The sequence below is a fragment of the Mastomys coucha genome, unplaced genomic scaffold (genome assembly GCF_008632895.1).
Source record: "Mastomys coucha isolate ucsf_1 unplaced genomic scaffold, UCSF_Mcou_1 pScaffold16, whole genome shotgun sequence".
Classification (NCBI taxonomy): Eukaryota; Metazoa; Chordata; class Mammalia; order Rodentia; family Muridae; genus Mastomys; species Mastomys coucha.
In genome coordinates this window covers 101,765,429-101,789,678 of record NW_022196898.1, presented here as the reverse complement: position 1 = coordinate 101,789,678, position 24,250 = coordinate 101,765,429, and the positions used below count along the sequence as shown (strand labels likewise).

Genomic DNA, 24,250 nt, shown 5'->3' with positions numbered 1-24,250 from the left:
CCAGACAAGGCAGTCCAGACAGTAGAACATATCCTACATACAGGTAACAGCTTTTAGGAAGGGCAGCCACTCCAGTTGCTCAGGACCCACATGAAGACCAAGCTGCACATCTGCTACATATGTATGGGGAGGTCTATCTAGGTCCAGCCTGTGTGTGCACTGATCCCTGACCCTATCAACGATATTCTGTTACGCTTGCAAACAGGAGTGTCCTCTGAGAGGACATGGCTGTCCTCTGAGAGGCCTTACTCACCAACTGACTCAGATAGAGGCTGACACCCACAGCAAAACAGTGGATGGAGCTTGGGAATTCTCATGGAAGAACAAGAGGAAGGATTACAGCCCCTACAGTGATAGGAACTCCGCAGGAAGACCAACAGAGTCAACTAACCTGGACCCTTGGTGTCTCAGTTAGGGTTTTACTGCTGTGAACAGACACCATAACCAAGGCAAGTCTTATAAAGGACAACATTTAATTGGGGCTGGCTTACAGGTTCAGAGGTTCAGTCCATTATCATCAAGGCAGGAACATGGCAGCGTCCAGGCAGGCACGGTGCAGGAGGAGCAGAGAGACCTACACCTTCATTTGAAGAAGGCTGCTAGGAGAATACTGACTTCCAGGCAGCTAGAATGAGAGACTTATAACCCACACCCATAGTGACACACCTACTTCAACAGGGCCACATCTAATCTCGCCACTCCCTGGCTGAGTGTATACAAACCATCACACTTGGTAAGCTTTTTAGTTTACCAAGCTTTTTAGACAGATAGAAAAGCCAAATCAGTCACAGACCAATCTCATACAATTTATTTGCAAACATCAAAGCTTTATCAAAAGTAGGCATTACTAGCACTGAGTCCAAACTTAGGACTTCTGAAAACACAGCCTATGTTTTTATTTCAAATTTAAAACATCACCACCTATATTAACAAATATTTTATTAGATCCATAACATTTTAAGATTTTTGAAAAAGGTAGGAATAGTGTTTTGAATTATCTATGGAAGAAATGCATTATATTTTAAAAGAAAATTAATTGTGAAGACTTAGCACATAATTCAACCCATAAAATAATGCCATTCCAACTTAGAATAGAGCAGCGCCAGGTACATTTAATCTTGCTTCAGAAAGCACCTGTGAGTGCTTACCTTGTGTTGTTCTTTACATTTATCCTCACCTTGGAAATGACAGTTTCTCCTTGTGAAACTCAATGAGGCCGTGAGCAGACACTAGGTCATTGCTCAGTGCTCACACCCTCCCAATCCATTGCTCAGTGCTCACACCCCTCCCAATCCATTGCTCAGTGCTCACCACCCTCCCAATCCATTGCTCAGTGCTCACACCCTCCCAATCCATCCTTTATTCATCTGTCTTGGACTTTTTTACTTATGTAATTGTATTTGGTTTCACTCAACAGTATATGGTGACAGAAAAGTTTAAAATAAATCTAGATACTGAAGACCTTGACCCTTGGTACAGAGAAGGTACTGTTGTTGTGTGCTGGGTCTAAAACCAGGGATGGTCAAGGCAGGGCAAGGCCGAGCAGGGCATGGCATGGCAGGGTGTGAGTGTGTGTGTGTGTGTGTGTGTGTATGTGTCTGTGTCTGTCTGTGACTAATATCACAGACAAGAACCAGGCAGAATGGTACTTGTTTATAATCCCAGCACTGGGGAGGCAGAGGCAGAAAGATCTGTAGAGCTCACTAGCCAGCTAGCCCAGCCTAATCTATAAACAGAAGATCAATAAAAGGCCTTGTAAATCCCCACAACCACTTTAAAAATAAATAACAAACCACTTTAAAAATAAATTAATAAACACTTCCAAACAACCAAACCAAACCAAAACAACCCAATATGAATGGTGCTTAAGAAAGAGTGACATTCAAGCTTGTCTTTTGTTCTTCTCATACAAATGTACAAATGTGTAATTATGCACGCACGCACACAACACACACACACACACACACACACACACACACAGAGAGAGAGAGAGAGAGAGAGAGAGAGAGAGAGAGAGAGCTCTTGTCTTCCTTAAAGAAATCAAAGGTCAGCCTTTTAATCTGTCTCTTATGGAAATCTTTATTAGAAGAAACCAAATATACAATGAGTACCAACAAATTTAATGAAATATTAACCATTTTAGCTATCAAATGTATTTAGACCATATGCTTTTAGTGTTCCTGCATAGCAGAGACACACTAACTACATAACCCACACCGCCATGGGCTCAGGAGAGCCCAAACCACCAGGCGTGGGGCGGGGTAGGCTAGGGGTGATAAGCCCACACTGCAAGGCGCTGGTGGGAACTTTTTGGTATAAAGATATCTAAAGTGACTTTTCAACAAACCGTCAATAAACAGCAGTAGGTTATTGTTGATTGACTCTCACTAATGCCTTCTCAGTGATTTGCTCTTATGCTGAGTTGGCTAACTGAGTCAAGTTCTCCAAAAACTTAGCAATCCTCATAAAATTATTCAAAATGGAATTAAAAACTGTTCCAGTTCCTATTGGCACAATAAAAAACCTGACAGGTAAACAGTTTGTTTCATATAAAAGTTAGTGGAATTGGCAATCCATAACAGGATGGGAGAGCCATGTATAACGGAGCTTTTCAGCACAGCACACAGCTTCCCCTCAGAGGGAAAGTTTCCCTGTGGCACTCCCACAGGCTGACCCTTCAGGTATGGGTAAGACACTGGGCATGTACATGCTGACCCATAGTTTTAAGGAACCGCTCTAGAAAAGATTATACTTTAAAACTTCGTTTAGTAAAAACAAAGACAAACCCAACACGTGTTCTTTCAGGCTGCTTTGCTTGCCTGTGGCACCCATTTGTAAATAGCCACTAGGCACAAGGGGAATTGTTTGTATCACACAATGTACTCCTCTGATGGTGAGGATATCCAAGAGTAAAGTCATGGCCAGTGGAGTCCAGTCAGTGAGCAAGACAGGGAAGAGAACCCCAAACAAAACAAGAAAACCCCAAACAAAACAAAACATCAAAAACAAAACAAAACAAAAATAACAAAACAAAAGAAACATGAGAAGACTTGTCATCACTCAACACTGCAGGGTTTAAAGTTTAATTTCTTTCAAAGGAGGTCTGTCCACTTTCCCACAAGGTCCGGGAAGTACTGGCCAGCCAGGAAGGCACTGAGAGAATTGAGTGGTAAGGGCAGATGACTGACTGGCAGCTCTCACAGGATGCATTCTCTACTGGGGCAAAACCCAAAGCGGGTGGTCCGCTTAACCGGTTGACTGTCAACCAGGAGTGGGGGAAGGGCCTTAAAAACACTTATCTTGCTTTAATTACCAATTTTTCCCCTACAGAAGTCTTTTAGTCGTCTTCTTTAAAAAGATACTAGGAGCTACCAATTTAAATCATGTATCCTTCGTCGAGTACTATTAAAAAGATTATGATTGTTTTCAATATATTTTTCAAAACATCCAAGTGACTCTATGTAAAAAAAAATAATAAAAATAAATTACAAAACGAAAGATCTTAGTATAAAAATGTTGCATGTATTTAACAATTCCCTTGCGACTTCTGATGACTTCACAGGCTACAGTATGGGCTTTGGTATAAGATGCAAAAGCAAGCCAGCAGGGCTGGGATACGAAGGTCCCCAACCAAAGCACTACAGAAGGTGTGTTGGACAGATACAGTGTGGGAGGGAGGCAGGCGATACAGGCGGCAGGATGCCCAGCTGGCTCTCCTACCACTTCTTGATCTTGCCCTCCTCCAGCAAAATCTTCATTAGAGTCGGAGTCGAGAAAAAGGGTCTTGAATAAGAGCCTTCGTTTCTTTCTAGGTCTTCCACTAGGAGGGAGGAGGGCAAAGTCAATAGAGCAGCGAAGCGGTGGGAGGAGCAACATCGCCACCTGCTGCCCACCCGCTGCACAGCAACGCCGAACATCGCTCGTTTAGACAGCATCAGCGCTCATTGTAAACAGCTATGAGAAAACAATCAGCCCTTATTAATACATCGATAAGATATCATTTCATTCTGTGTCCCAGGTCAGTTCTGGCGACAGTTCAATCATTTCCATAGAACTGAGGAAATAACGTTTACTCTCCATCCAAATCCACTTTCTAAATTACAATATCTATTTCCAAATTGCCTTTGTTTTGCCAATGGCAATTTAGATTGTAAAGCCTCGACAAAGAGATCTTTTGTGTGTGATCTCAAATCCTTCCATAAGCAATTCTGGAAATATTGCTCTGTGTTTCAAAACTTTAATTGCTGTGTAAGAAAAATGGCTTCTAAATTCTTCTCAAAAAACGTTCATTTTTACTCTATGCATTTTAATTACAGAAGTAACAAAGGGAGACCTTTTTTCTGAGTGCGAATATACCATAACACAGCAAAATGACAGCTAATTTCTTATATTGATCTATAGCCAACTTCACAATTTTTGCATGTATCTGAATCAACTAGAGGTTTTTATCACGGTGCAGAGAGTAGTCCACATCCTAACACAAGTTTATGGGTTAAGTGGATACCTACAGCTACGGGCTCGCTATATGTCACCATTGTCATAGGTTTTTGTTGAGGTCCTTGCATGGCTGTAAATAAAATACTACTAAAATGCAAGAAAAATAGACAAGTGATTGATTTTCTCTGTTATCAAGGGAAAAAATGACAGGTGACATTTGGGACTGATAATCTCACTACAGCAAGCCAAGAACAAGCTAGTGACGCTTCGGAATACTTCAAAAATACTTTGAAAATCTTCTGGAATTATTGGCTCTATGTAGGAAGCTGCCATACAACCATTCTAAATCTAGGTTCACACACTTCAGGATAAGTAAATTAGCATTTCTATTAACTTATAACACAAGGATATATTTCCAACTCTCAAATATGTGTGCCTTATTGATAGCCACACATTACATTATTAATATATAGATAACCTGAAGTGAGTTTAGTGTCAAAACCAAAGGGCACCAGTTAATCCTGTGCTCTGTGGAAGGCCTTTTTATCCTTAGCCAGGTGATCCATTTCCACACACAGGGAAAATCATGCAGCTCATGTTGGTCCAATTCGCTTTTCTGCACCGTGTGAGATTTAGGCATGGCCACAACAAGCTAGCTTCCACTCTAAGCCCTGGGGCTGTGGTCATGGAAGAACTCTTGATCTGAAGTATACATACTCCAAGGAAGCACCAGATGTGGTACCTGACAGGAGGCCACGGTCTGAACAGGCTCATCGGCTTTTCCCCCTCACTGAAAGTTGAACTTTGACCTTGAGCATGGGTGTCCCCATGAAAAGGAGAATCCACAGGCCTTCTACACGGCTGTGTCAGGAAACTCAGGAGAGACAAGAAATGAGGGAGGTAGCTATTTCTGCTCTGTTCAGATATTCTCCGGTGGCCGGGGCTCACAGAAGTGGAGCGGACATCCCCTAAGTCTGACTTCACCCAAGTATGAGTCTCATTTCATTATAACAGAGAGCTGAGGCTCCAGGCTCACTTCACGTCAAAAGGGTTAGTGCTGGGCCCACTGGGCCCACTTGAAATATGCTTTCTAGGAAACCAGGAATACAAGCTGAATCACAGTTTTAGAGCTGTCTCCACCAGCTTCAACAGTAACTACAACCTTAGCAGCATATTTACAAACTCAGTACCATATGCTGATCAACTACAACTCAATATTTTTATGGCTAATTGATTACACATTTATAGTGTTGTAAAAAAAAACTGCCTGAATACCCTTTACAAACATACACCTATAAAAGAGAAAGGCTAGCAAAGTTATAAAAGTTATTAAAACATTGTCAGCTACAGATGTTTGCACTTGGGACCGCAGTCTAGAAAGTAAACTAGGCCAGTCAAATGCCTAATCCCTCAGACGGCACCAAGTGCCCCTTTCCAGACACAGCAGAAATACTGCCCTAGAGCAGCAGTTTCGTGTTGCAGACAACCTAATTCACACAGCTCCTGCGTGGAGCCTCTCTACTCTGATCTATCTCTGGGGAACTGGACGCTTCTTGGTCAGAATGCTGTGCAGGCTGGGTGTAACAAAGTAAGGCTTCTCGGCAGACCCGTCATTCCTCTCCAGATCTTCACCTGCGCGTTAGTAGCCAAGGTGGGACCAGGGCAGGGAGACACCGCAGAAAAAGGACCCAGGATTTTACAAATTGGATTGTTGAACAGGGAGAAACCAGAAGAAAAAAAATCAGTGTTAGCGTGTCAAGTATAAGGCAAACATGCAATGCTGGTGATGGAGAAGGTGGGAACTGGTCTCTGCCTGGGAGAAGAGCTCACCTCACACCAACAACACATGCACACCTCACCCTCCAGGAGCCCCAGGAAGCCATCATAAGGACGCTCTTCTTGCTGGTTTCTAAAGTGTTTTTCATCTCTGTGACTGTTCATTTTGGAAAGTAACAAATTGCCACATATCACTAAACTCTGTGAAAACTGTAAGACAAAGATTTAATTCTATATTTCAAGCCTTTTAAACCTCCAGGTAAGGTCTGCTGGCCTCTTGTTTTGACCTTTCCAGCACAGGGGTCAAAAGTTAAACTGTTTTACCTGTTTACGTACCTATGGGTGGAGCATGCTTGTGTGTGTGTGTGTGTGCGTGCGTGTGCGTGCGTGTGTGTGTGTGTGTGTGTGTGTGTGTGTGTGTGCACATATGTGCATGCACATGGAAACCAGAGGCCAAACTCAGGCTTCATTCCTCAGGAGCTGTCTGTCCACCTTGCTGTTTGAGATGAGGTTGTTCATGGGCCTGAGTGTGAGCTTCCCAACTAAGCCAAACAGGCTGACCAGTGAGGTCCAGGGATCCACCTTTCTGCCTCCCAGTGCTGGGATTACAAGCATGCCCCACTTTTTACATTGGTTCTGGTGAGTGAACTCAGATTTTCCTGCTTATGTGGCAAGCACTTTCTATAACCCCGCAGTCATTAAAATTATTTTATTGTGTGTGTGTTGGTGGCTGGTATGAGTGCAGGTGTTCAGAGGCCAGAAGTGTCTGGTCGCCCTGGAGATGCAGTTCTAAGAAGTTATAAATCACCCAACACGGGAGCTGGGAGTCACTGAAAATCTAACTTTAGTCTTCTACAAGAGTGTGTGCTTTTTACCATGGAAACACCAATCCAGCCCCTTTCTTTTCCTTTTTTCTTTAGTATTTTAATTACATTCATTTATTTCTGTGTGTGTGGATGCATACGTACATGGGCCACAATTCCTGCATGAAGGTGAGGGGCTAACGTGCAGGGCTCAGTTCTTTCCTACCACTGTGGGTCTTGAACTCAGGTCATCAAACTTGGCAGCAAGCACTTTTACTAGCTGAACCATCTTTTCAGGATTTTTTTTCCTCCATTTTTTACAAAATAAACCAAAGAACCTAGGCAAAGGTTAAAGTTCTATCTAATGTGTAAAAGTTTTCAGATTTCTTTGTCTATTTATTGAAAATTGATTTTTAAAATGCTTAGGAAAAAAAGCCAGATCTTGTTATTTTCTAGATTTTTTCCCTTCAGCAGTCATCTTCCCTGACGTGCCACATGCTGCCAGTCTTCCACAAGGGACTTTCTCAGCAAGTAACAGAGGCAGCAAGTAACCTCTTTCTCTCTGAAGACCCATGTGTTAGAGAAACAATCTCTCGGCCCCAGCATGGCTACTGGGCTCTGTTCTCTCCCATGTTGATCCCACCCCCTCCAGGTTTGTCAGAGATACTGGGAGAGAAGATATTTTTGGTAAGGTAGACTCCCTGGGCTGTTTTAGGTCATGGGCTGACGGAAAGCATCCGTTCTCCAGGACATGACATAGGTGAAGGGAGCTCCAGAGAAAGCTCTGTGTAGGTACACACACACCCTGTGCTCACTCCCATCAGAGGCCTGTGTACTCGTTATGGCTCACTGGATGTAGTAACCCCATGCTTCTTTGAATCCTTTGCATCTTGACTTTACCAGAGTCTATATGTATGGGGTCTCATTGAATTCCTACAGCCAATCCAGGGATAGGGCTCAGCGATAGAGTGCTTTCCTAGCATAGGCAAGGGCCTAGGTTCAATCCCTAGAGCTGCCATCCTCTCTCCCTCCCCTCTCTTCCTCTCCACCCCAAAATAGAACTAAAGAGCATCTACAAAATAATGTCTCCTTCCAAATAAAGGCTACTTTGCCTCTGAAGCTAGGTAATGGTAAATCACCAAGCCAGGCAGGCAACTGAAATTTTACCTTCACCAGACATAATACACTTACAGAAGCAGATGAAAATGGTTTCAACACACATTGAATAGACGCTGAAGAACCCGTGAGCGATCATGTAAGATCCAAACACAAGAGTCTGTGAACAGACAGAGAAGAGAAGCAACATGTCACCAACCTCACTCTGCACAGCAATAAAGCAACTGCCAACACAAGGCTGGATAGGGAAGCATTGGAGGACTCTGTTGGGAATATCTGCAATACAGACACCTTTGATTGTAGGATAGTGTGCTGTCCTAAGGTTTAGAAAAACATGTGCTTGCTCTCATGACCACCTCTTAGCAATGGTCCTAGTACCTACCCAAGGGATCTCAGCTTTAAGATCCCGCACATCAGGCAGTAGAGTCTAAAGGGTTAAGAGCATGCACACGTGGGTCCTCAGAGTTACTCAATCTTTCTGTGCCTCTGCTTTGACATGGGGGAAGAGAAGCACTTATGTCACACGGATGATGAGAGCTATAGCGTTCACTGTAAGAGATCCAGCAGGACTCCCCTCGGCTCTCCCCAGCTGTCTATGCATTCACCCCCAGCGATCTGGAGTACTGGCTACAGAGAAGACTCAGCTATCTCTCTGCATAGGCATCCCCTCCCTGCCAGGAATCACTTCACCCAAGTTAGAGCCCTATCTTGGGCCTCAGCTCCTGGCTAACATCCGCTAACATGATTCACAAGGCTAGCTTCTTTTCCAGAAGGTCCTTTCATTTTATCTGGGGACAGCATTGTGCATTGTGGACCAGCTTCTGTTGTCCTGCCTAGCTCTCCTTACTTCCTTACAAATAAATCTCATAAGAAAGCACCCAGTAAACCTCTACATGCAACCTTATCAACAGAGCCGTCCTTTCCAAGGAGCTCGGCCTCTGAGTCAGGAGGTGGGAGCACAGATTAAGAACAATAATGCCCACCGCCTTTTCTATTTCTGTTTTTCTTTTCTTGCATTTCCATCTCTAATGATCATGACATCAGTGAGACTTAGCTTCCATAGACTGCTTCCCCAATTCTTACATTAAAGCCTCAGTTATCAATGTGATAGAACTGAAGAGAAGGGGTTAGGGAAGTACTGGGGTCACAATGGGGACACCTTTATGCAGGGATCGGCGACTGCTACAAGAGACTTGGTCTGCCCTCTCCCTCCCCCAGCACATCTGGGAGGAAGCCCAGCTGGCACCTCCCAGCCTTTCAAAATCCGAGGAACACATTTCTGTTGCCAAAGCCAATCACCCTTTTGCTGATTTTGTGACTAAGCCACCACTTCTTACCAGGAAGGGGACCCAGTAGTAATTTAAAGTCGTTGGTCCTTCTACAATTACTTGCAGTCTTTCTGTGAAGAGCAGGAAGGCCAGGACACCTGCACAGAAAGGACAGAACATGGGAGTCACCGACTAAGAAAGGCTGTGGAGATGGTGGGCAGAACATGGGAGTCACCGACTAAGAAAGGCTGTGGAGATGGTGGGCAGAACATGGGAGCCACTGACTAAGAAAGGCTGTGGAGATGGTGGGCAGAACATGGGAGCCACTGACTAAGAAAGGCTGTGGAGATGGTGTAGTGGAGCAGTTTCCAAACTCCACAGCTTTCCATCCATGCTGTAAACACTTCTTACCTACAATCCCAGAAACCAGGACTTTTCCCAGGAGTAATACAAAATATGTGACTTCATCTGTAACTGTGACTCTGAGCATCAGGGGGAGACAAGAAAGTACAAGTCAGTGTTTGAACACACTCAGTGCTCAGAATCTGTAGGAGGCAGAAACTCGTGGGTTCACTTTGCTGTGTATTTGGTGAAATTCTATCTGACCATTGTAAAATACAAGACATGAACACGGAAGCCAGCCATGAGGTCGCTGCTTTTAACGAGGCCACAGATGAGGGCACTGTAAGACCAGGAACATGGGCAGCTGACCCATGGAGGTGTCTGGCCATTTCTCTGAGGTGATAGACCAGCCTGACCCCATCTTAAGGATGGAAGCCATTTTGTTAAAAGGCCAGAACAAGTTCATTTCTGTTTGCTGCAAATTTTAATTTGACTGTGCTCTAACCTGTTTCTCAACTCTGACGTGCTCTGCACCGTATGGAATCTGACTATGTGTACCCTGAAAAGATAGGATGCTCTGACAAATGGTTTTAAAATGATTGACCAAGTTCCTATATAACCAAAAGTCCTCTGGAAATCCCCCAACCCCTGAAAACCACCTAGTTTTACAGTCCTTTTGGACTATATAAACCCTCCCCTCTCCTATGTTCAATGCTGTTTTTTTTCAAACCCCACTTTGGGGAGATAGTCCTGTCAGAGAGAAAATAAAGCTTGCTTAATTTGACCGAAGAACTTGGGTTACAGTCCTTGCTCTCAGCCAGTAGTACTAAGAAAGGCATCTTGGATCCCGAGGCTGTGAATCTGTTCTCTGATTCTGCACACCAATTTCCCAACCATCTTGAGAGGAGGAAATGGGTACCAAGAAACTGCTAGGTCATCCAGAGAACTTCTTGAGCAAAAGTGTCAATAAAATTACGTATGTAGCTACCTATGTAGATGAGGGGAGCCATATTTCTAAGATATGAAAAGAAATGAATGTTGATAAAAATCTATCCAACTAAAACAGGTAACACCCATGGACAATAAGGCCAGAAACACCCAGATAGCTACACGCAAAGGATCTCATGTCACCTCTCACCAGATTGTCTACGGTTGTCTTCAGCCTGATTACTTACTTCAAAATGTTTCTCATGAGTAGGTAGAAAGCATCTCTTGTTGACTCACAGAAGTTTTTGCCATATAACGCAATCTAAAGAAGGTGAGTAGGCTCTTGTTAGTAGCATAGACTAGCACCACCCAGGACCATCCAGCATTAGGGAGTGTGCACGTTCACTGCTGTATTCCACACTAATAACTTTACTTCTTCTAATATTTGGGTTTGTGGGATGCCCAGGAGCTCTCTGGTCTCGATCCCACAGAACTCTCAGGGCCATGGACACTAAGTGGGATTGCTAAGTGCTATATGAAGGGTGGACTTTTTGTCAAGTCTTAGATAGGGGATTCTATCTTTGAAACATTTGGCTGTAGTAAGTATTAAATGGCTTGAATATTGTCATCACACGCACACAAAAATTACTCCTAAGAAAATCCAATCCCTTTTACTATGAGGATTTACTAATTTAAAGTCTCAGCACTATAATGGTAGGTGAATTAATTGAATCTTATACCCATGACTACAGAAACCTCATTTCTGGGCCCCACCCCATTGTGATAAGTAAGCAAGCCTTGTAATATTGCAGCTTCTACATTTTGAGAGAATTGTTTCCTCTGTCTACTATGTGAACAACAGAAACTCTTTAGAGGCATCCACATTCTCATGGGAAATGAGTTAGTGATTGGCCCAGGCATCACCACCGATCACTCCTTTTTAACACAAGGTTCATTAAAATGACTAATTTCTTCCTTAAAATTGTGTAACTCCCTCTATTTATTAGAAAGGCATTTTCTTCTCTTAGGGAACCAGGGACAACAGCTTTCCTCTTACAAAGTTATCAGACACACAGCACCATGTCAATCTCCCATGGTTTTATTTATATTTTTTAAAAATTCATTACATTGCCAGGCAGTGGTGCCTCGTGCATTTAATTCCAGCATTTAAAGGAAGGCAGATCTTTGTGAGTTCTAGGCCAGGTCTAAAGATCAAGTTCCAGGACAGTTAGGACTACATGGAGAAATCCTCTCTCAAAATAAAAGCCAAAATAGTAATAATGATGATGATAATAATAGCAATAATAATAATAACAGCAACAACAGTTATGTGTATGCACATGCATGAATGTGTGTTCGTGTGTGTGTACTTGTGTAGGTGTGTGTGCGTGTGTGTTCATAGGTATTTGTGCATGTGTGTCTGTGTGTGTCTGTGTGTTTGTGTGTGTCTGTGTGTATCTGTGTGTGTCTGTGTGTGTCTGTGTGTGTCTGTGTGTCTGTGTGTTTGTGTGTTTGTGTGGGTCTGTGTGTCTGTGTGTGTCTGTGTGTCTGTGTGTCTGTGTGTTTGTGTGTTTGTGTGTGTCTGTGTGTCTGTGTGTGTCTGTGTGTCTGTGTGTCTCTGTGTTTGTGTGTGTCTGTATGTCTGTGTGTGTCTGTGTGTCTGTGTGTTTGTGTGTTTGTGTGTGTCTGTGTGTCTGTGTGTGTCTGTGTGTCTGTGTGTCTGTGTGTGTCTGTGTGTTTGTGTGTGTCTGTGTGTCTGTGTGTGTCTGTGTGTCTGTGTGTGCTCTCTGCACAGCATGCCTATGAAGGTCAGAGAATAACTTGCAGGGTTTGGCTCTTTCCTTCCACTGTGCGCGGGAGTCAGGGCCACTAGCTATGCGTGCGTGCCGGAACCAGGGCCACTAGCTGAGCTTGTCAGATTTCGCAGCAGGCACCTACCTTTACCTCCAGAGCCATCTTTCTGGCCCTCTAGCACACTTCTGAAATTTCAACACAAACTTTTCCCCTCAAATGTAATTCTATCTCAAGAAAAGTGAAGCCCTGATTCATGTGTGAGAGTTGTACACCCACATATCATAATGACAGATTCAATCACACGATACCATCACACTCATCATACTCAGGCAACAGGATGGGCATGGGGTCAACTGTGCAAAACAGAGGCACCATAAATAAGCAGTGGCCTACTTACCATAATGTACGCATTTCTGTTTAAAAACTTCACCATCTTCTCCAAACACCAGAAACAACACTGTAGGCAACATTGCAGGAACTGAGCCAAACTGTTCTGAGCCTCTGTGAGAGGGAGGGGCGTGCAAATCCATTAATGACGTCAGCCTTCAGACTCAAGGACATGGCATTGAAAATGGGATTTAAGTGGTTTTTTTTTTATTGTGATGTGCACCTAATGGATATTTTAGCCATTCTTCAATATACAGTTCTGTGGCTTTAGCATATTTATGATGTTGTAAAATAATCTCACTATCTATTTTCAGAAGTTCTTATCAAACAGAAATCAATGCTCAATTAAAAACAAAATCATCCTTCCTCATTCTTTTCTTGATTGCTCCCCCCACCCCAGGTCATATTGTACTTGGTGATGTAGGGCTATCTATTAGAAATCCTGAACAGAACGATACAGAGGACCCTTTTCACTGTGCACCCCTCGTCCTGTCCACTGCCAGTGCACATGTGGGTAGTTCACAGCCTTTGGCTATAGTGAATGGACTGTTGGCATAGATATGGGGCAGGGGCAGGGACACAGGGTAGAAGTGGAATTTCTGGGTTAGTATGAACTTATATCTTTAGCATTTTAGAAACTTCTGTTGTTCCACAGTGGCTATGCTGGGAAGCATTCCTATCAAAGGATCCAGGTCCCAACAACCTGCACTCTTCCAGGCCCTGTGTGTAGTGGTTGTTTTCATGGGCATCCTAATGGGCGTGAGGTGCCATCACAATGTGGTTCTGGTTCATGTGTCCCTGTCTAATGACACTGCATCTTTCCTGCCCTTGTCGACCATCCTTGTCTGTTTGAGAGCTCTTCTCAACTCCTCCGGCCATCTTTGAACTTTTATTATTTGCTATCAAGTAGCATGAGCTCTGTGTGTGTTCTAGACACGTGTCCATTATCTGGCATATTATTTGCTACTATTTTCCTCCACTATGTGGGTTGTCTCTTTACTCTGCTGTTCCTTTGATGCACAAGTTGGTTTTTTTGTTGTTGTTGTTTTGTTTTGTTTTTAATTTTCATGAAGTCTAATTTACTTTTCCTTTCTTTGTGTTTTTTGGTGTGAAAAATCAAGAAATTGCCATCAAGTCCGATGACATAAAGATTTCTTTTTATGTTTTTTTTTCTAGAAATATTATAGCATTAGCCCTTATGTTTAGATCTTTGATGTGTTCTGGGTTAATTTTGCATTTACTGTAAGTATGGGTTCAACTTCACGCATTTGCATTTGGGCATTCCAGTTTTTCCATCACTGTTAAACTGAGTAGTCTTTCCCCATCAGCTAGTTTTAAATGTTAGAGTTGAGGCAGGTGTGGGCTCCACATACTATTCCAGGTCTAGACGCTCACTCTATCCCCAAAACCACCTCCCGTTTTGATGGCTATCATTTTGTCTTAAATCAGAAAATTCAATCAAGAAATGGGAGTCCCTTAACTTTGTTTTCCATTTGATCATCCTTTACAATACAGTGGGAGCAGAGACTGTGTGTCTGTAGACTGCATATGCCATGTATGAAGATTGATGTCTGTGGCTCACCGTGATGTCTGACCTGGCCTGAGCTCTAGACAAGAAACTGCACACCTGACATTTCTACCACACTCCTCTGCAGTAATATGTTATGGCAGAACTCTTCAATTCCTTCTTGAAGTGTTCTTCTCCTGGCCTCCACAAGGTCAACCATGAGGACACCATATACCTTCTTTCTTCCCTGCCTTTTCCACTCTCCTCTTGGTATCCGGTCTCTAGCGAGTCCTCCTGAGCTATGTTTCAAAATACATTCAAATCCCTACCACTCCAGTCCTTTCCACCCTAACCCACATCAGTCACCAGGTATCCATGTGCCCACCCCATCCCATTCTCATCATGGAAGTCCATGGTCAAGCCCAGAAGCTTACTTTTAAGTCGCCTGTCCAGGTACTCTATGATTGCTTTAAACAGCTGAACGGATGCAAGGATCAAAGATCCAAAGGCCAGAGACCCTGTGTGGTATCTAGGAGAAGAGAAAATAGAACGGAAGGTAAAGTGTTGCTCTGCATGTACGGGGTGCCTCTTGAACAATTTCACGGGTAAAGTGGATCAGAAGACAGGAAGGGCTTTTTATAGTCTCTTATCCAAATTGATAGAGGCCTCCACAGAAGGTTTGAAACCAAGTGCCTTTCCATATAGCCCGTAATCTGTTCTCCTAAAAGAGGACTTGACTTTAATAGGGATATAATTCCTAAAGGAATTCCTTTAATTCCTTTGTCATCCAACTCTATCTCCTCCCGTCTCTGGGAAATTTGGGATTTAGGATGTTGACCCGGGTAAGTGATTGCAAAGCTGTGGCTATAACCAGAGAAGGCAAGGGGCATCTACGAATCTCAAATCATATTTTCAACTCATTAGTATTTTGTCAATGGAATTCACCAGCTAAGAATGAATACAGAGCACAAACTGTAATGGAGGAACGAAAAGGGCACAAGGTTTAGCACAGAGCTTACCGTACTGCTCGCCCGAACGCAGTAAAGAGTGGGTACTTCGGAATGTCTTCAGGTTTTCTCATTGCCCAGTAATAAGAAGCAAAGGCACCAGCAAGGGCACATTGACCCAATGCAATGACAAAGTTTATAAGCCAAAGGAAGCCAAAGAGGTTGTAGATCTGGAAGGTCAAGATGTAATCGTGGTACATGTTTCTTCCACCATAGAAAGCAAAGTTACACGATGCACCGGGGCAGTCTTTGGGAATGATAGTTTTAGGAAAAATCTGTGCTCAGAAGTAAAAAGGAAAATATGGTATTAAATGCGGTTCTTATCTGTTCTCATGGCCCCTGATTGCATATTCTGTCTGTTTTATCCCCATGACTTTTGGTTGTCACTTCTCTGATATGTCAATTTATAGAACTCTCTAACGAGCTCCTGGAAAAGCTTATTTTCATCATGGGCACCTATCTCTCTCCCTACCACACTGTGCATCTCTCTCTCGTCCTAATACACTTTTACATTTATTAGTGCTTTCGTTGAGCACACTAGCTTCTAAGGTGTATTATAGAGAAGCGAGCTCTGTTCTGTTTGCTGTTCTCAATGCCTTCCCGATAACAGCTCCCTTTCTTTCTGCACCTTTCCCCTGCATCAGCTTTATGATAAGCTAGCTCTACCAGGATTCTCTTACTCACCTCTGGGTCACAAACTTCATCTTCATATATACATTGCCCCTCTGGGACCATAACTTTGAATATTGGTTCCCCTGATGTAGCCAAGAAACTGAAGAAACTTGTTTAAGGATAAACTATTTACCATTAAATTGAAAATAAGCAGACAATAATCCACAGCCTGTGGAGAAATGAACTTTAAAAGTCCTTTCTTCCCATTCTCTAAGAATTATCCCTTAGGAGGCTAATATCATGGGCCAGCTGTATGGAGCAGGCCCTGAGTTATATAGAACTATATAGAGTTAAATAGTTACACAATTGTAAAGTTACACAGATCTATAGAATTATAGAGTTATATAGAGTTATATAGTTCCAGGGTTATATGTAAAGCTATATAGTTATATAGAGGTATATAGTTACATACTTATACAGTTATATAGTTATAGTTATATAGAACACAGAATTATATACTTATAAAAAGTTATATAGTTATATAGAGTTATATAGTTACACAGTTTAGAGTATAGAGTTATCTAGTTATACATAGTTATGTAGTTGTATAGGTACACAGTTGCATAGTATATATAGTTATAGAGTTATATAGTTTTATAATTAGAGTTACATAGTTATAGTTATAAACATGTAGAATTATGTAGTTACACTGAATTATAGCGTTACATAGTTTTATAGAGTTAGGCAGGGTACTTCTTAGCTTATTGCCAAGATGGTGATCATTCAGAATAGAACACACCTCTGTGTCCTCTTTAGAGGAACATTAAATTTTATTGACAGTTCATAAGGCATGGAACCTAATCTAGTTACTTTTTTAGACTGTTTTTCATCTTCACAAGAATGAAAAACCCTAATATGAGCCTCTGGTCCTGAGCAGCAAGGTGGACTTGAGGGATCCAGAAGTCAGTTATCGAGAGAAGGGAGGAGGGTGGAGGAGGGTGGGGAAACGTGAGCAAAGTCCAATCATATATGTGTGTGTGTGTGTATACACATATATATATACATATATACATATATGTGTGTGTGCACATGTGTGCATGCATGTGCATGTGTGTACGTATGTTTGTATGTATGTATATATGTGCATGCATGTATATGTGTGCATGTATGTATGTATGCCATAATGAAATATACTATTTTGTACACCAACTTAAAACGATCATAAGAGTAGTCCCTTGCCAAAGGATACACAGCTGTCACTGCCCAGTAGGAAATGCAGATTGATAGCAAGATGAAGGTTAACACTGGGTACAGTAACGCACTGGGAAGGTAGCCAATGGCTCTGAAACAAAGCAAATAGTCGATGTGGGAAAAGAATCTGGGTCAGGCCTGCACTTTCTTGATAATTAAATGTTTATCCATTAAAAACCAGAAGCAAGCCTTAGGTTGGATTCTGATGATAGCAGTGATAGATGATATTAATTTTTCTCCAATTAACTATGGATGCAAATTCTGAGCTGGCTTTGATGTTCAAACATTAATTCGCTCATTTTAAGGTAAAGTAGGTGCTTTCCAGTGTCATGTTTGCCTCCTGCTCAAGATTCCTTATTCCTCTTCCCCTTTGAGCGACCTAAGGTTTTGACAGACTACAGTTCTGTAATTTCTTTCTCTGCTTAGTTTCTTAGCTACCTAAAGTGAGAAAAGACCTGATGGACCTTCTGTTGAAGTGTAAGATTCCTTTCCTGATTCTGTACGGTGATCAAAACACAGGATCAGCCTCTGCTGCAGACACTGAGTGCAGGGCTACTTCTTCACAGAGTGGTTCACCCTGTCTTAACAAAGGAACAGCTAGGTCCTCCCCCTCTGCCCTTGGGGAGCCCACACCCACTAACACCCAGGGGGGACAGGGTTGTGGTGTGTTATTACTTCCACCACTTTTACTTTTTACAAACCCCTTGAAGTGACACTTTCTTCTTTTTTCTTTCCCCTCCATGACATTTCCCCAAGTGACAGTTTGTAATGTGGCCCTAGCTAGCTGTCATGGGCAGCTCTTAAGTGGTTGCTTCATCAGTGTCTCCAGATCAAACACACACTCATTTGGAATTCCAAGGATAAATACTAAGGAATCCACTCATCAAATGCACCAACATGTGTACCCATGCTGGCTTGTCTCATTGTAGAGTGTTGCTGTTCTGTCCTGTGCACTCTGAATTTAAGCTGCTAAGAGTCCAAAAGTTTACTCTGAATTCTGACCCATTTATTCCAGATCTTACATGCTCTCCCGCCCCACCTATTAACCCATCACAGTAATGCTGGTCCTTTAATCTTTAAACACACACACAGACACTTAAGGTTATAAGATGTGAGTTGAGTTACAGTAAACTACACAATAACATACAATTTAAGAAATAAATCAAGAAAATCAGTAGTTTCAGAGGATAATGATAGGGCCTCATTTATTGTAAGGGGGGGCTAACCAACGGTTTGTCAGCTGTTTAAACTACTGGCTTCGGGTGGCACTCTTAGTATAATAATATGGCAATTTTGTTAAAACAGTCCTTAGATCCAATTAAAAATCATTTGGTTCTTGGTAGTTAACAACTGTTTCCACCGTTCCATGCAGAGGGCCTGTTGGCTTCCTGGAGCATTTTCTGTGCTCCTCATTCAGACACTGCCTGCATAGGTTACTCTCAAGTGACCTTTTGGAATAGTTTTCAAACTATAGGTATTATTGAATTTTATAAAAGACAGTTTATTTCATAACACTTTAGAGTGAGAGAGGCCCTGGGTATTAAATGTGTCTGAATGATATGTTTTACATACAGAATGTATAGCCAGGCCTCAAGCATCAGCAGCGTGCCCTTTTGAAAAGCACATCATGTGCACACAATGGATAGCACACAATGGATATCATGGAATTATGGTGATTCCTCTCAATCAGTAATATTAACATGTGAGCCACCTCAGAAAAATGTAACCTATGGTACAGCCAACTCCACACAGTACTTCATTCCTTACATTCTGCAAACATACACATGTTCAAATGTGTGTACACTGACCATACAGAGTCTACCTATATGTTCAAATGTTTGTCTGTATAGACTACCCAGAGTCTATCTTAGCTGGCACTATGGTCTGGGAAACAAAACTTGTTAGGGTTGACTTGACCTGTCTAATAAGTGTTCAACTGTTCTTAGTGTTCTTCAATTTCTTCCTTAAAAAGTCCTGGTGTTGTGGAAGGGGGGGCTGCAGGAAAGACAGTTTACTTGGTGAAGGGCTTGTTGCACAGTACAAAGACCTGAGTTAGATTCCAGCACCCACTTAAAAAGCTGGCACCTGGTACACACCTGTAGCCTAGTGCTGAGAAGGCAGAGACAGAAGGATCCAGGAGCTCTCTAACTAGGAAGTCTAGCTGAAAGAGTGAAGTACACATTCAGTGAGATGTTCTGTCTCAAAAACTAAAGTGGATGGCCATTAAGTAAGACATCCAATGTCAATTTCTGGCCTTTGTGCTCATGTGCACACATATATTCACACATACACACACATATTCACACACACATGTGTACATGCACACATATCCACACACATACACATGCATGAACATATGCACATGCACTCGTGTGCACAAACACATGCACATGTGCTCACACACAGACACACACAAAAATATATGCACATGCACAGACACACACACATATACACACATACCTGACATCTACTTTGAGAACACACACACATATGCACACATACCTGACATCTACTTTGAGCACACACACATACACCTGACATCTGCTATGAACACACACACACATACATACACATACACACACACACACACACACACACACACTGGGTAGAATGATCAACCAGAATAGAACACATCTCTGTGTCCTCTTTAGAGGAACATTAAATTTTATTGACAGTTCATAAGGCATGGAACCTAATCTAGTTACTTTTTTAGACTGTTTTTCATCTTCACAAGAATGAAAAACCCTAATATGAGCTGGAATGAGTCCACACTTGCTGGACTAATGTCTCATAAGTTGGGTGAACCAGAGAAGATCCTTGTGGTAAATGTTCCTTTATCTTATCTGGGGGCCAACTCTGTCTTAAAAAATTCCTGAAACCAAATACTCTTGTTACAACCCCTCCCCTAGTTCTAATGCACACCTTTAGGTCACTAATGTCAGTTATAGAAATCCTTAACTTTTAAAATAACTACTCAGTGACTTAAGATGCAGTGGAGTTTGGAAATGTTAAGAAGTAGAAACACATGCATGCATACACCTGACATCTGCTATAAGCACACCCACATACACACACACACACATACACAAATACATACCTGACATCTGCTATGAACATACACACAGACACATGCACATATACCTGACATCTGCTATGAGCACGCACGCACACACACACACACACACACACACACACACACACACACACACAAATACATACCTGACATCTGCTATGAGCACACACACAGACACATGCACACATACCTGACATCTGCTATGAGCACGCACACACACACATACACACACATGCCTGACACCTTCTATGAGCACACACACAGACACATGCACACATGGCTGACATTTGCTATGAGCACGCACACACACACACAGATGCACATGCGTGCACGGGTGTGGGCACACACGTATGCACGCATGCACACCTGACATGTTATGAGCAATGAAACCCTGCACATGCATGCATGGGTGTGGGCACACACGTATGCACGCATGCACACCTGACATGTTATGAGCACTGAAACCCCTTACTTGCTTCCTTCCTTCAGCAGGATGATGGCCACTCGAATCCGAGTCCTGAGGAAGATCAACACAATGATGATGATGACTTCAATGATGAACAAGATGATCACTAAACAAGAAAAGACATTAGTCAGCCGCAGAAGCAAGCATCTTCTGCAAAACCATGAGTTTATCAGCTCATGTCTGCTAGTTCTGATACTACATAATCCAAACAGTGTCCACCCCTACTATGCCAGTCTTAGAAAGTCACTTTCAACCCCTCTAAGAAGTACTAGAAACATAGAGCAGAGCTTTTGTTGGGTTCTGAGTCACCCCATGAATTGCTCCATTTCTCAGGAGTCATAGACCTGGGAAAAGGAGGATGGAGGAAGAAAGGTAGGGCTCCCTTGGTCCTAAGCGAGGAACTATTGGAGAAGAGAGCTCGTAAGGTGACCACTCTGCCCATGGTGTCTGGCTCATTCTGTGACCCTTTCCACCACAGACACTATTATGAAGGTGTCAATCCAAGGGGACATGGGCAGTATCATCTTAGAATCAGATGAGGGGCACAGCACAGTTGATAGAGTGCTTGCTTACTATGCCTGACACTCCAGGTTTGATCTCTAGCACCGGGTATAGTGGGGAGAGGCCATCAGAACTCAAGAAGCAGGGGCAGGGGATGAAAGGGAAGAATTTTCTACAGTTTAGTGTTGGATTGGGATTTATAACCTATACAAGCTGAAAGATATTGTTACTGAAGAAAATGAATCTCGAGGAATACAATGTTCTATGTAAAGAAGGCTGTAAGGCGAGGACATCTTGGGTCACGTGTTGTTCTTACTATTTTGGGACTTTCCTGGATACAGATAAAGGTGAAAAGTCCAGGCCTCTTTCTGCCTCCCTGAGTTGGGTGAACCAGAGAAGATCCTTGTGGTAAATGTTCCTTTATCTTATCTGGGGGCCAACTCTGTCTTAAAAAACTCCTGAAACCAAACACTCTTGTTACAACCCCTCCCCTAGTTCTAATGCACACCTTTAGGTCACTAATGTCAGTTACAGAAATCCTTAATTTTTAAAATAACTACTCAGTGACTGTAAGATGCAGTGGAGTTTGGAAATGTTAAGAAGTAGAAAGTTTGGGATCCAAAGATGGAGAAAACCGTGGTCTGCCAGCAACACACCTGGAAGGTAGGAAACAACTCCTGGGGAAGCGACAAGCCTGACCTTGAAGGCTCTCTTGCTGACAAGCCCGACCTTGAAGGCTCTCTTGCTGACAAGCCCAACCTTGAAGGCTCTCTTGCTGAGCCAGACTGCTAGACAGCTGTTTTGTTCAGGCTGAGCCGTCTCAGTGATGGCGACTCACTGCCTCCCCCAGGGGCTCTACCACCGTGATCCAGGGTTTACAGGATACTCCCAGGACCATGTCTGTAGATGTCAGTTAGCTCCAAGATTCTAAGTCATGGTAGGAACTGACAATGAATCGTTGTGCTTTCTTGACTTTTTTTTTCTAAACAATGCATTTGTTTTATATTTTACTCTTGTAAGACACTTAATCTGAGTCAATACTGTGGGCTATAAAAATTGTTTTCTTGAACAAACCTAAAAAATGATGAAATATATCAAAATGATTCTATCTTCTAAAATCTCACTGTCAAAGAATATTGTATATTAGACTTACACATTTTACACAATGGCATGAAAATGGCTACATTAGAGAAATTCGATTGTCCTTTGAATAGATATACTCTGTTCTCTAAGGGCACAAAACAGAAACATACTTAATATAAAGCAGGCACTATAACTAATCAAATAGGAGACTCAGGCCTGGAGCTAGAGGACTTACGAACTGTAAAAAGTGAGAGGGCTAATAAAAATCATTATTATAGACTTGTTGCTCCACTTGCTTCAGAGTTTTTTTGGAGCAATATACCTTAGGAGGTGGAAGAATGTGGTGGAGACACGTGTACTACAGAGTTTATAACATCTGCCATGGGAACAGAGAAGACAGACCCCTTGTTTAAAATGCTTCATCCTTTAACCTTGCTCCCATTTGCTCTGACTCAGGGCAGTGGCATTGCAGAGAAACCCTGGTCCCAGGCTTTATGATAATAGTGTCACGCTGGGGACAGATTCTCACCTGGCCTTGAATGCCCAGCATTTCCTGGATGAAGAGGCAAACTAGGTTTGAAATGTATGGAGATGGTGCCGCCATGCTGGAATTTGTGTGTGCAAGCAGATGATGCCTACATGCCTCTTCTGTCCTACACTCCTTACTGAGTTTCCTGACACATAAGGGTTGATATGAATGTCAGAAAGGGAAAACAAAATTCAAGACAAAAATCAATCATTTACTTCTTTCATAGATTGATGCCCACAAATCCCTACAATCAAACCATTTTAAATTAATGGCAGCTGGCCTGGGATTCTTCTAATAGTGTTACCTTAGGTGACACAATAAATTCTTAGCAACTTTCCCATTCACAAAAACAAAACCAGTTCTAAACTCGAGTGCATCTATTAACATACTCTTGAGATCTATTGTCCTTCCACAAGATAAATAAACCAATAAGTAATAAAGCTCAAAGACATTTACGCCATCGCTCAGGGATCCATGTGTTCAGCAGGACGCATCAAATTCGAGCTTCCTCTTGGACGAACAAGGTTCCCCATTGTCACCATTTTAACAAAAGTGGCCCTTAAACCTACTCACTCATTGAAAACCAGGTCTCCTTCAAGTGAAAGAACATGTTTAATCTCTGAATCCTGAAGTTGTACATCCAGAACGCTGACCGTGGTTTCTCCTGAATGCTGATGTACTCCACAAAACAGTACCATATTCCTTGAAAGGAAGAGGGAAGACCAATATCCAATGTTATTTTCTCAAGTAGAAGCTACATGCTTACCAAGCATACCTACATAAAAGTGACTGACATGGCTGTTCCTACAGAGTTAGAATCATGTTTGTCTGCAATAGTGTAACTAGGCTACTCTGACTAACAAATGCTTTCTGAATTTACATGGCTTTCTGTGTGCTCCTGGCTTATCACCTTAATAGCCACCAACAGGGCTATTTTAATATGCTATAGTACATCTCTCCCCAAGAAAATGTACTGATATCCTCCAGTTTAGACTCAGAATTACTTTATTACTTACCGGTTTGTTTATCTTATGTAAGGAAGACATATCTTGAGAGTATATTAATAGATGCATTCAAGTTTAGAATTGGTTTTGTTTTGAATTGGGCTGGTCCTTCTAATAGTTTTTATTTCAAATTCTATTTTCTCTGATATTATTATAGCTACTATATAGATCTCTTTTCATAACCACTAATTTTTAAAATCATTGTTTCACTTTTAACTGTTGTGTTTCCTTGAACACTCTGTGAAGTTTGTAAATAACATACAGCTCCAGCTTGCATGTGTACATTTTAATCTGGCTTGATAATTTCCGTTCTGTTTTTATTTACACATGTTATTTTTCTTGTACTTCACTGCCATTGACTCTATTT

General features: G+C 42.2%; 1 protein-coding gene across 6 annotated transcripts in view; it reads right to left on the bottom strand.

Annotated features, from left to right (window-relative positions):
• Nucleotides 1-2,061: 2,061 nt before the first annotated feature.
• Nucleotides 2,062-24,250, bottom strand: part of Slc44a5 (solute carrier family 44 member 5) — a 341,526-nt gene continuing 319,337 nt past the window's right edge. For 5 of the 6 annotated variants that reach the window (XM_031375927.1, XM_031375924.1, XM_031375928.1 and 2 more), the window contains 12 exons: nucleotides 23,453-23,581; nucleotides 20,773-20,872; nucleotides 17,226-17,318; nucleotides 16,049-16,136; nucleotides 15,377-15,639; nucleotides 14,792-14,886; nucleotides 12,861-12,964; nucleotides 10,918-10,991; nucleotides 9,812-9,882; nucleotides 9,470-9,558; nucleotides 8,208-8,292; nucleotides 2,062-3,820 (listed from right to left, as the gene is read on the bottom strand). In XM_031375927.1, the coding sequence (XP_031231787.1) occupies nucleotides 3,717-3,820; nucleotides 8,208-8,292; nucleotides 9,470-9,558; nucleotides 9,812-9,882; nucleotides 10,918-10,991; nucleotides 12,861-12,964; nucleotides 14,792-14,886; nucleotides 15,377-15,639; nucleotides 16,049-16,136; nucleotides 17,226-17,318; nucleotides 20,773-20,872; nucleotides 23,453-23,581 (1,295 nt within the window). In that variant the 3' untranslated portion in view covers nucleotides 2,062-3,716. Of the gene's footprint in view, nucleotides 6,070-8,207; nucleotides 8,293-9,469; nucleotides 9,559-9,811; nucleotides 9,883-10,917; nucleotides 10,992-12,860; nucleotides 12,965-14,791; nucleotides 14,887-15,376; nucleotides 15,640-16,048; nucleotides 16,137-17,225; nucleotides 17,319-20,772; nucleotides 20,873-23,452; nucleotides 23,582-24,250 lie in introns of all 6 variants that reach the window. The other variant, XM_031375925.1, reaches the window with a different exon arrangement.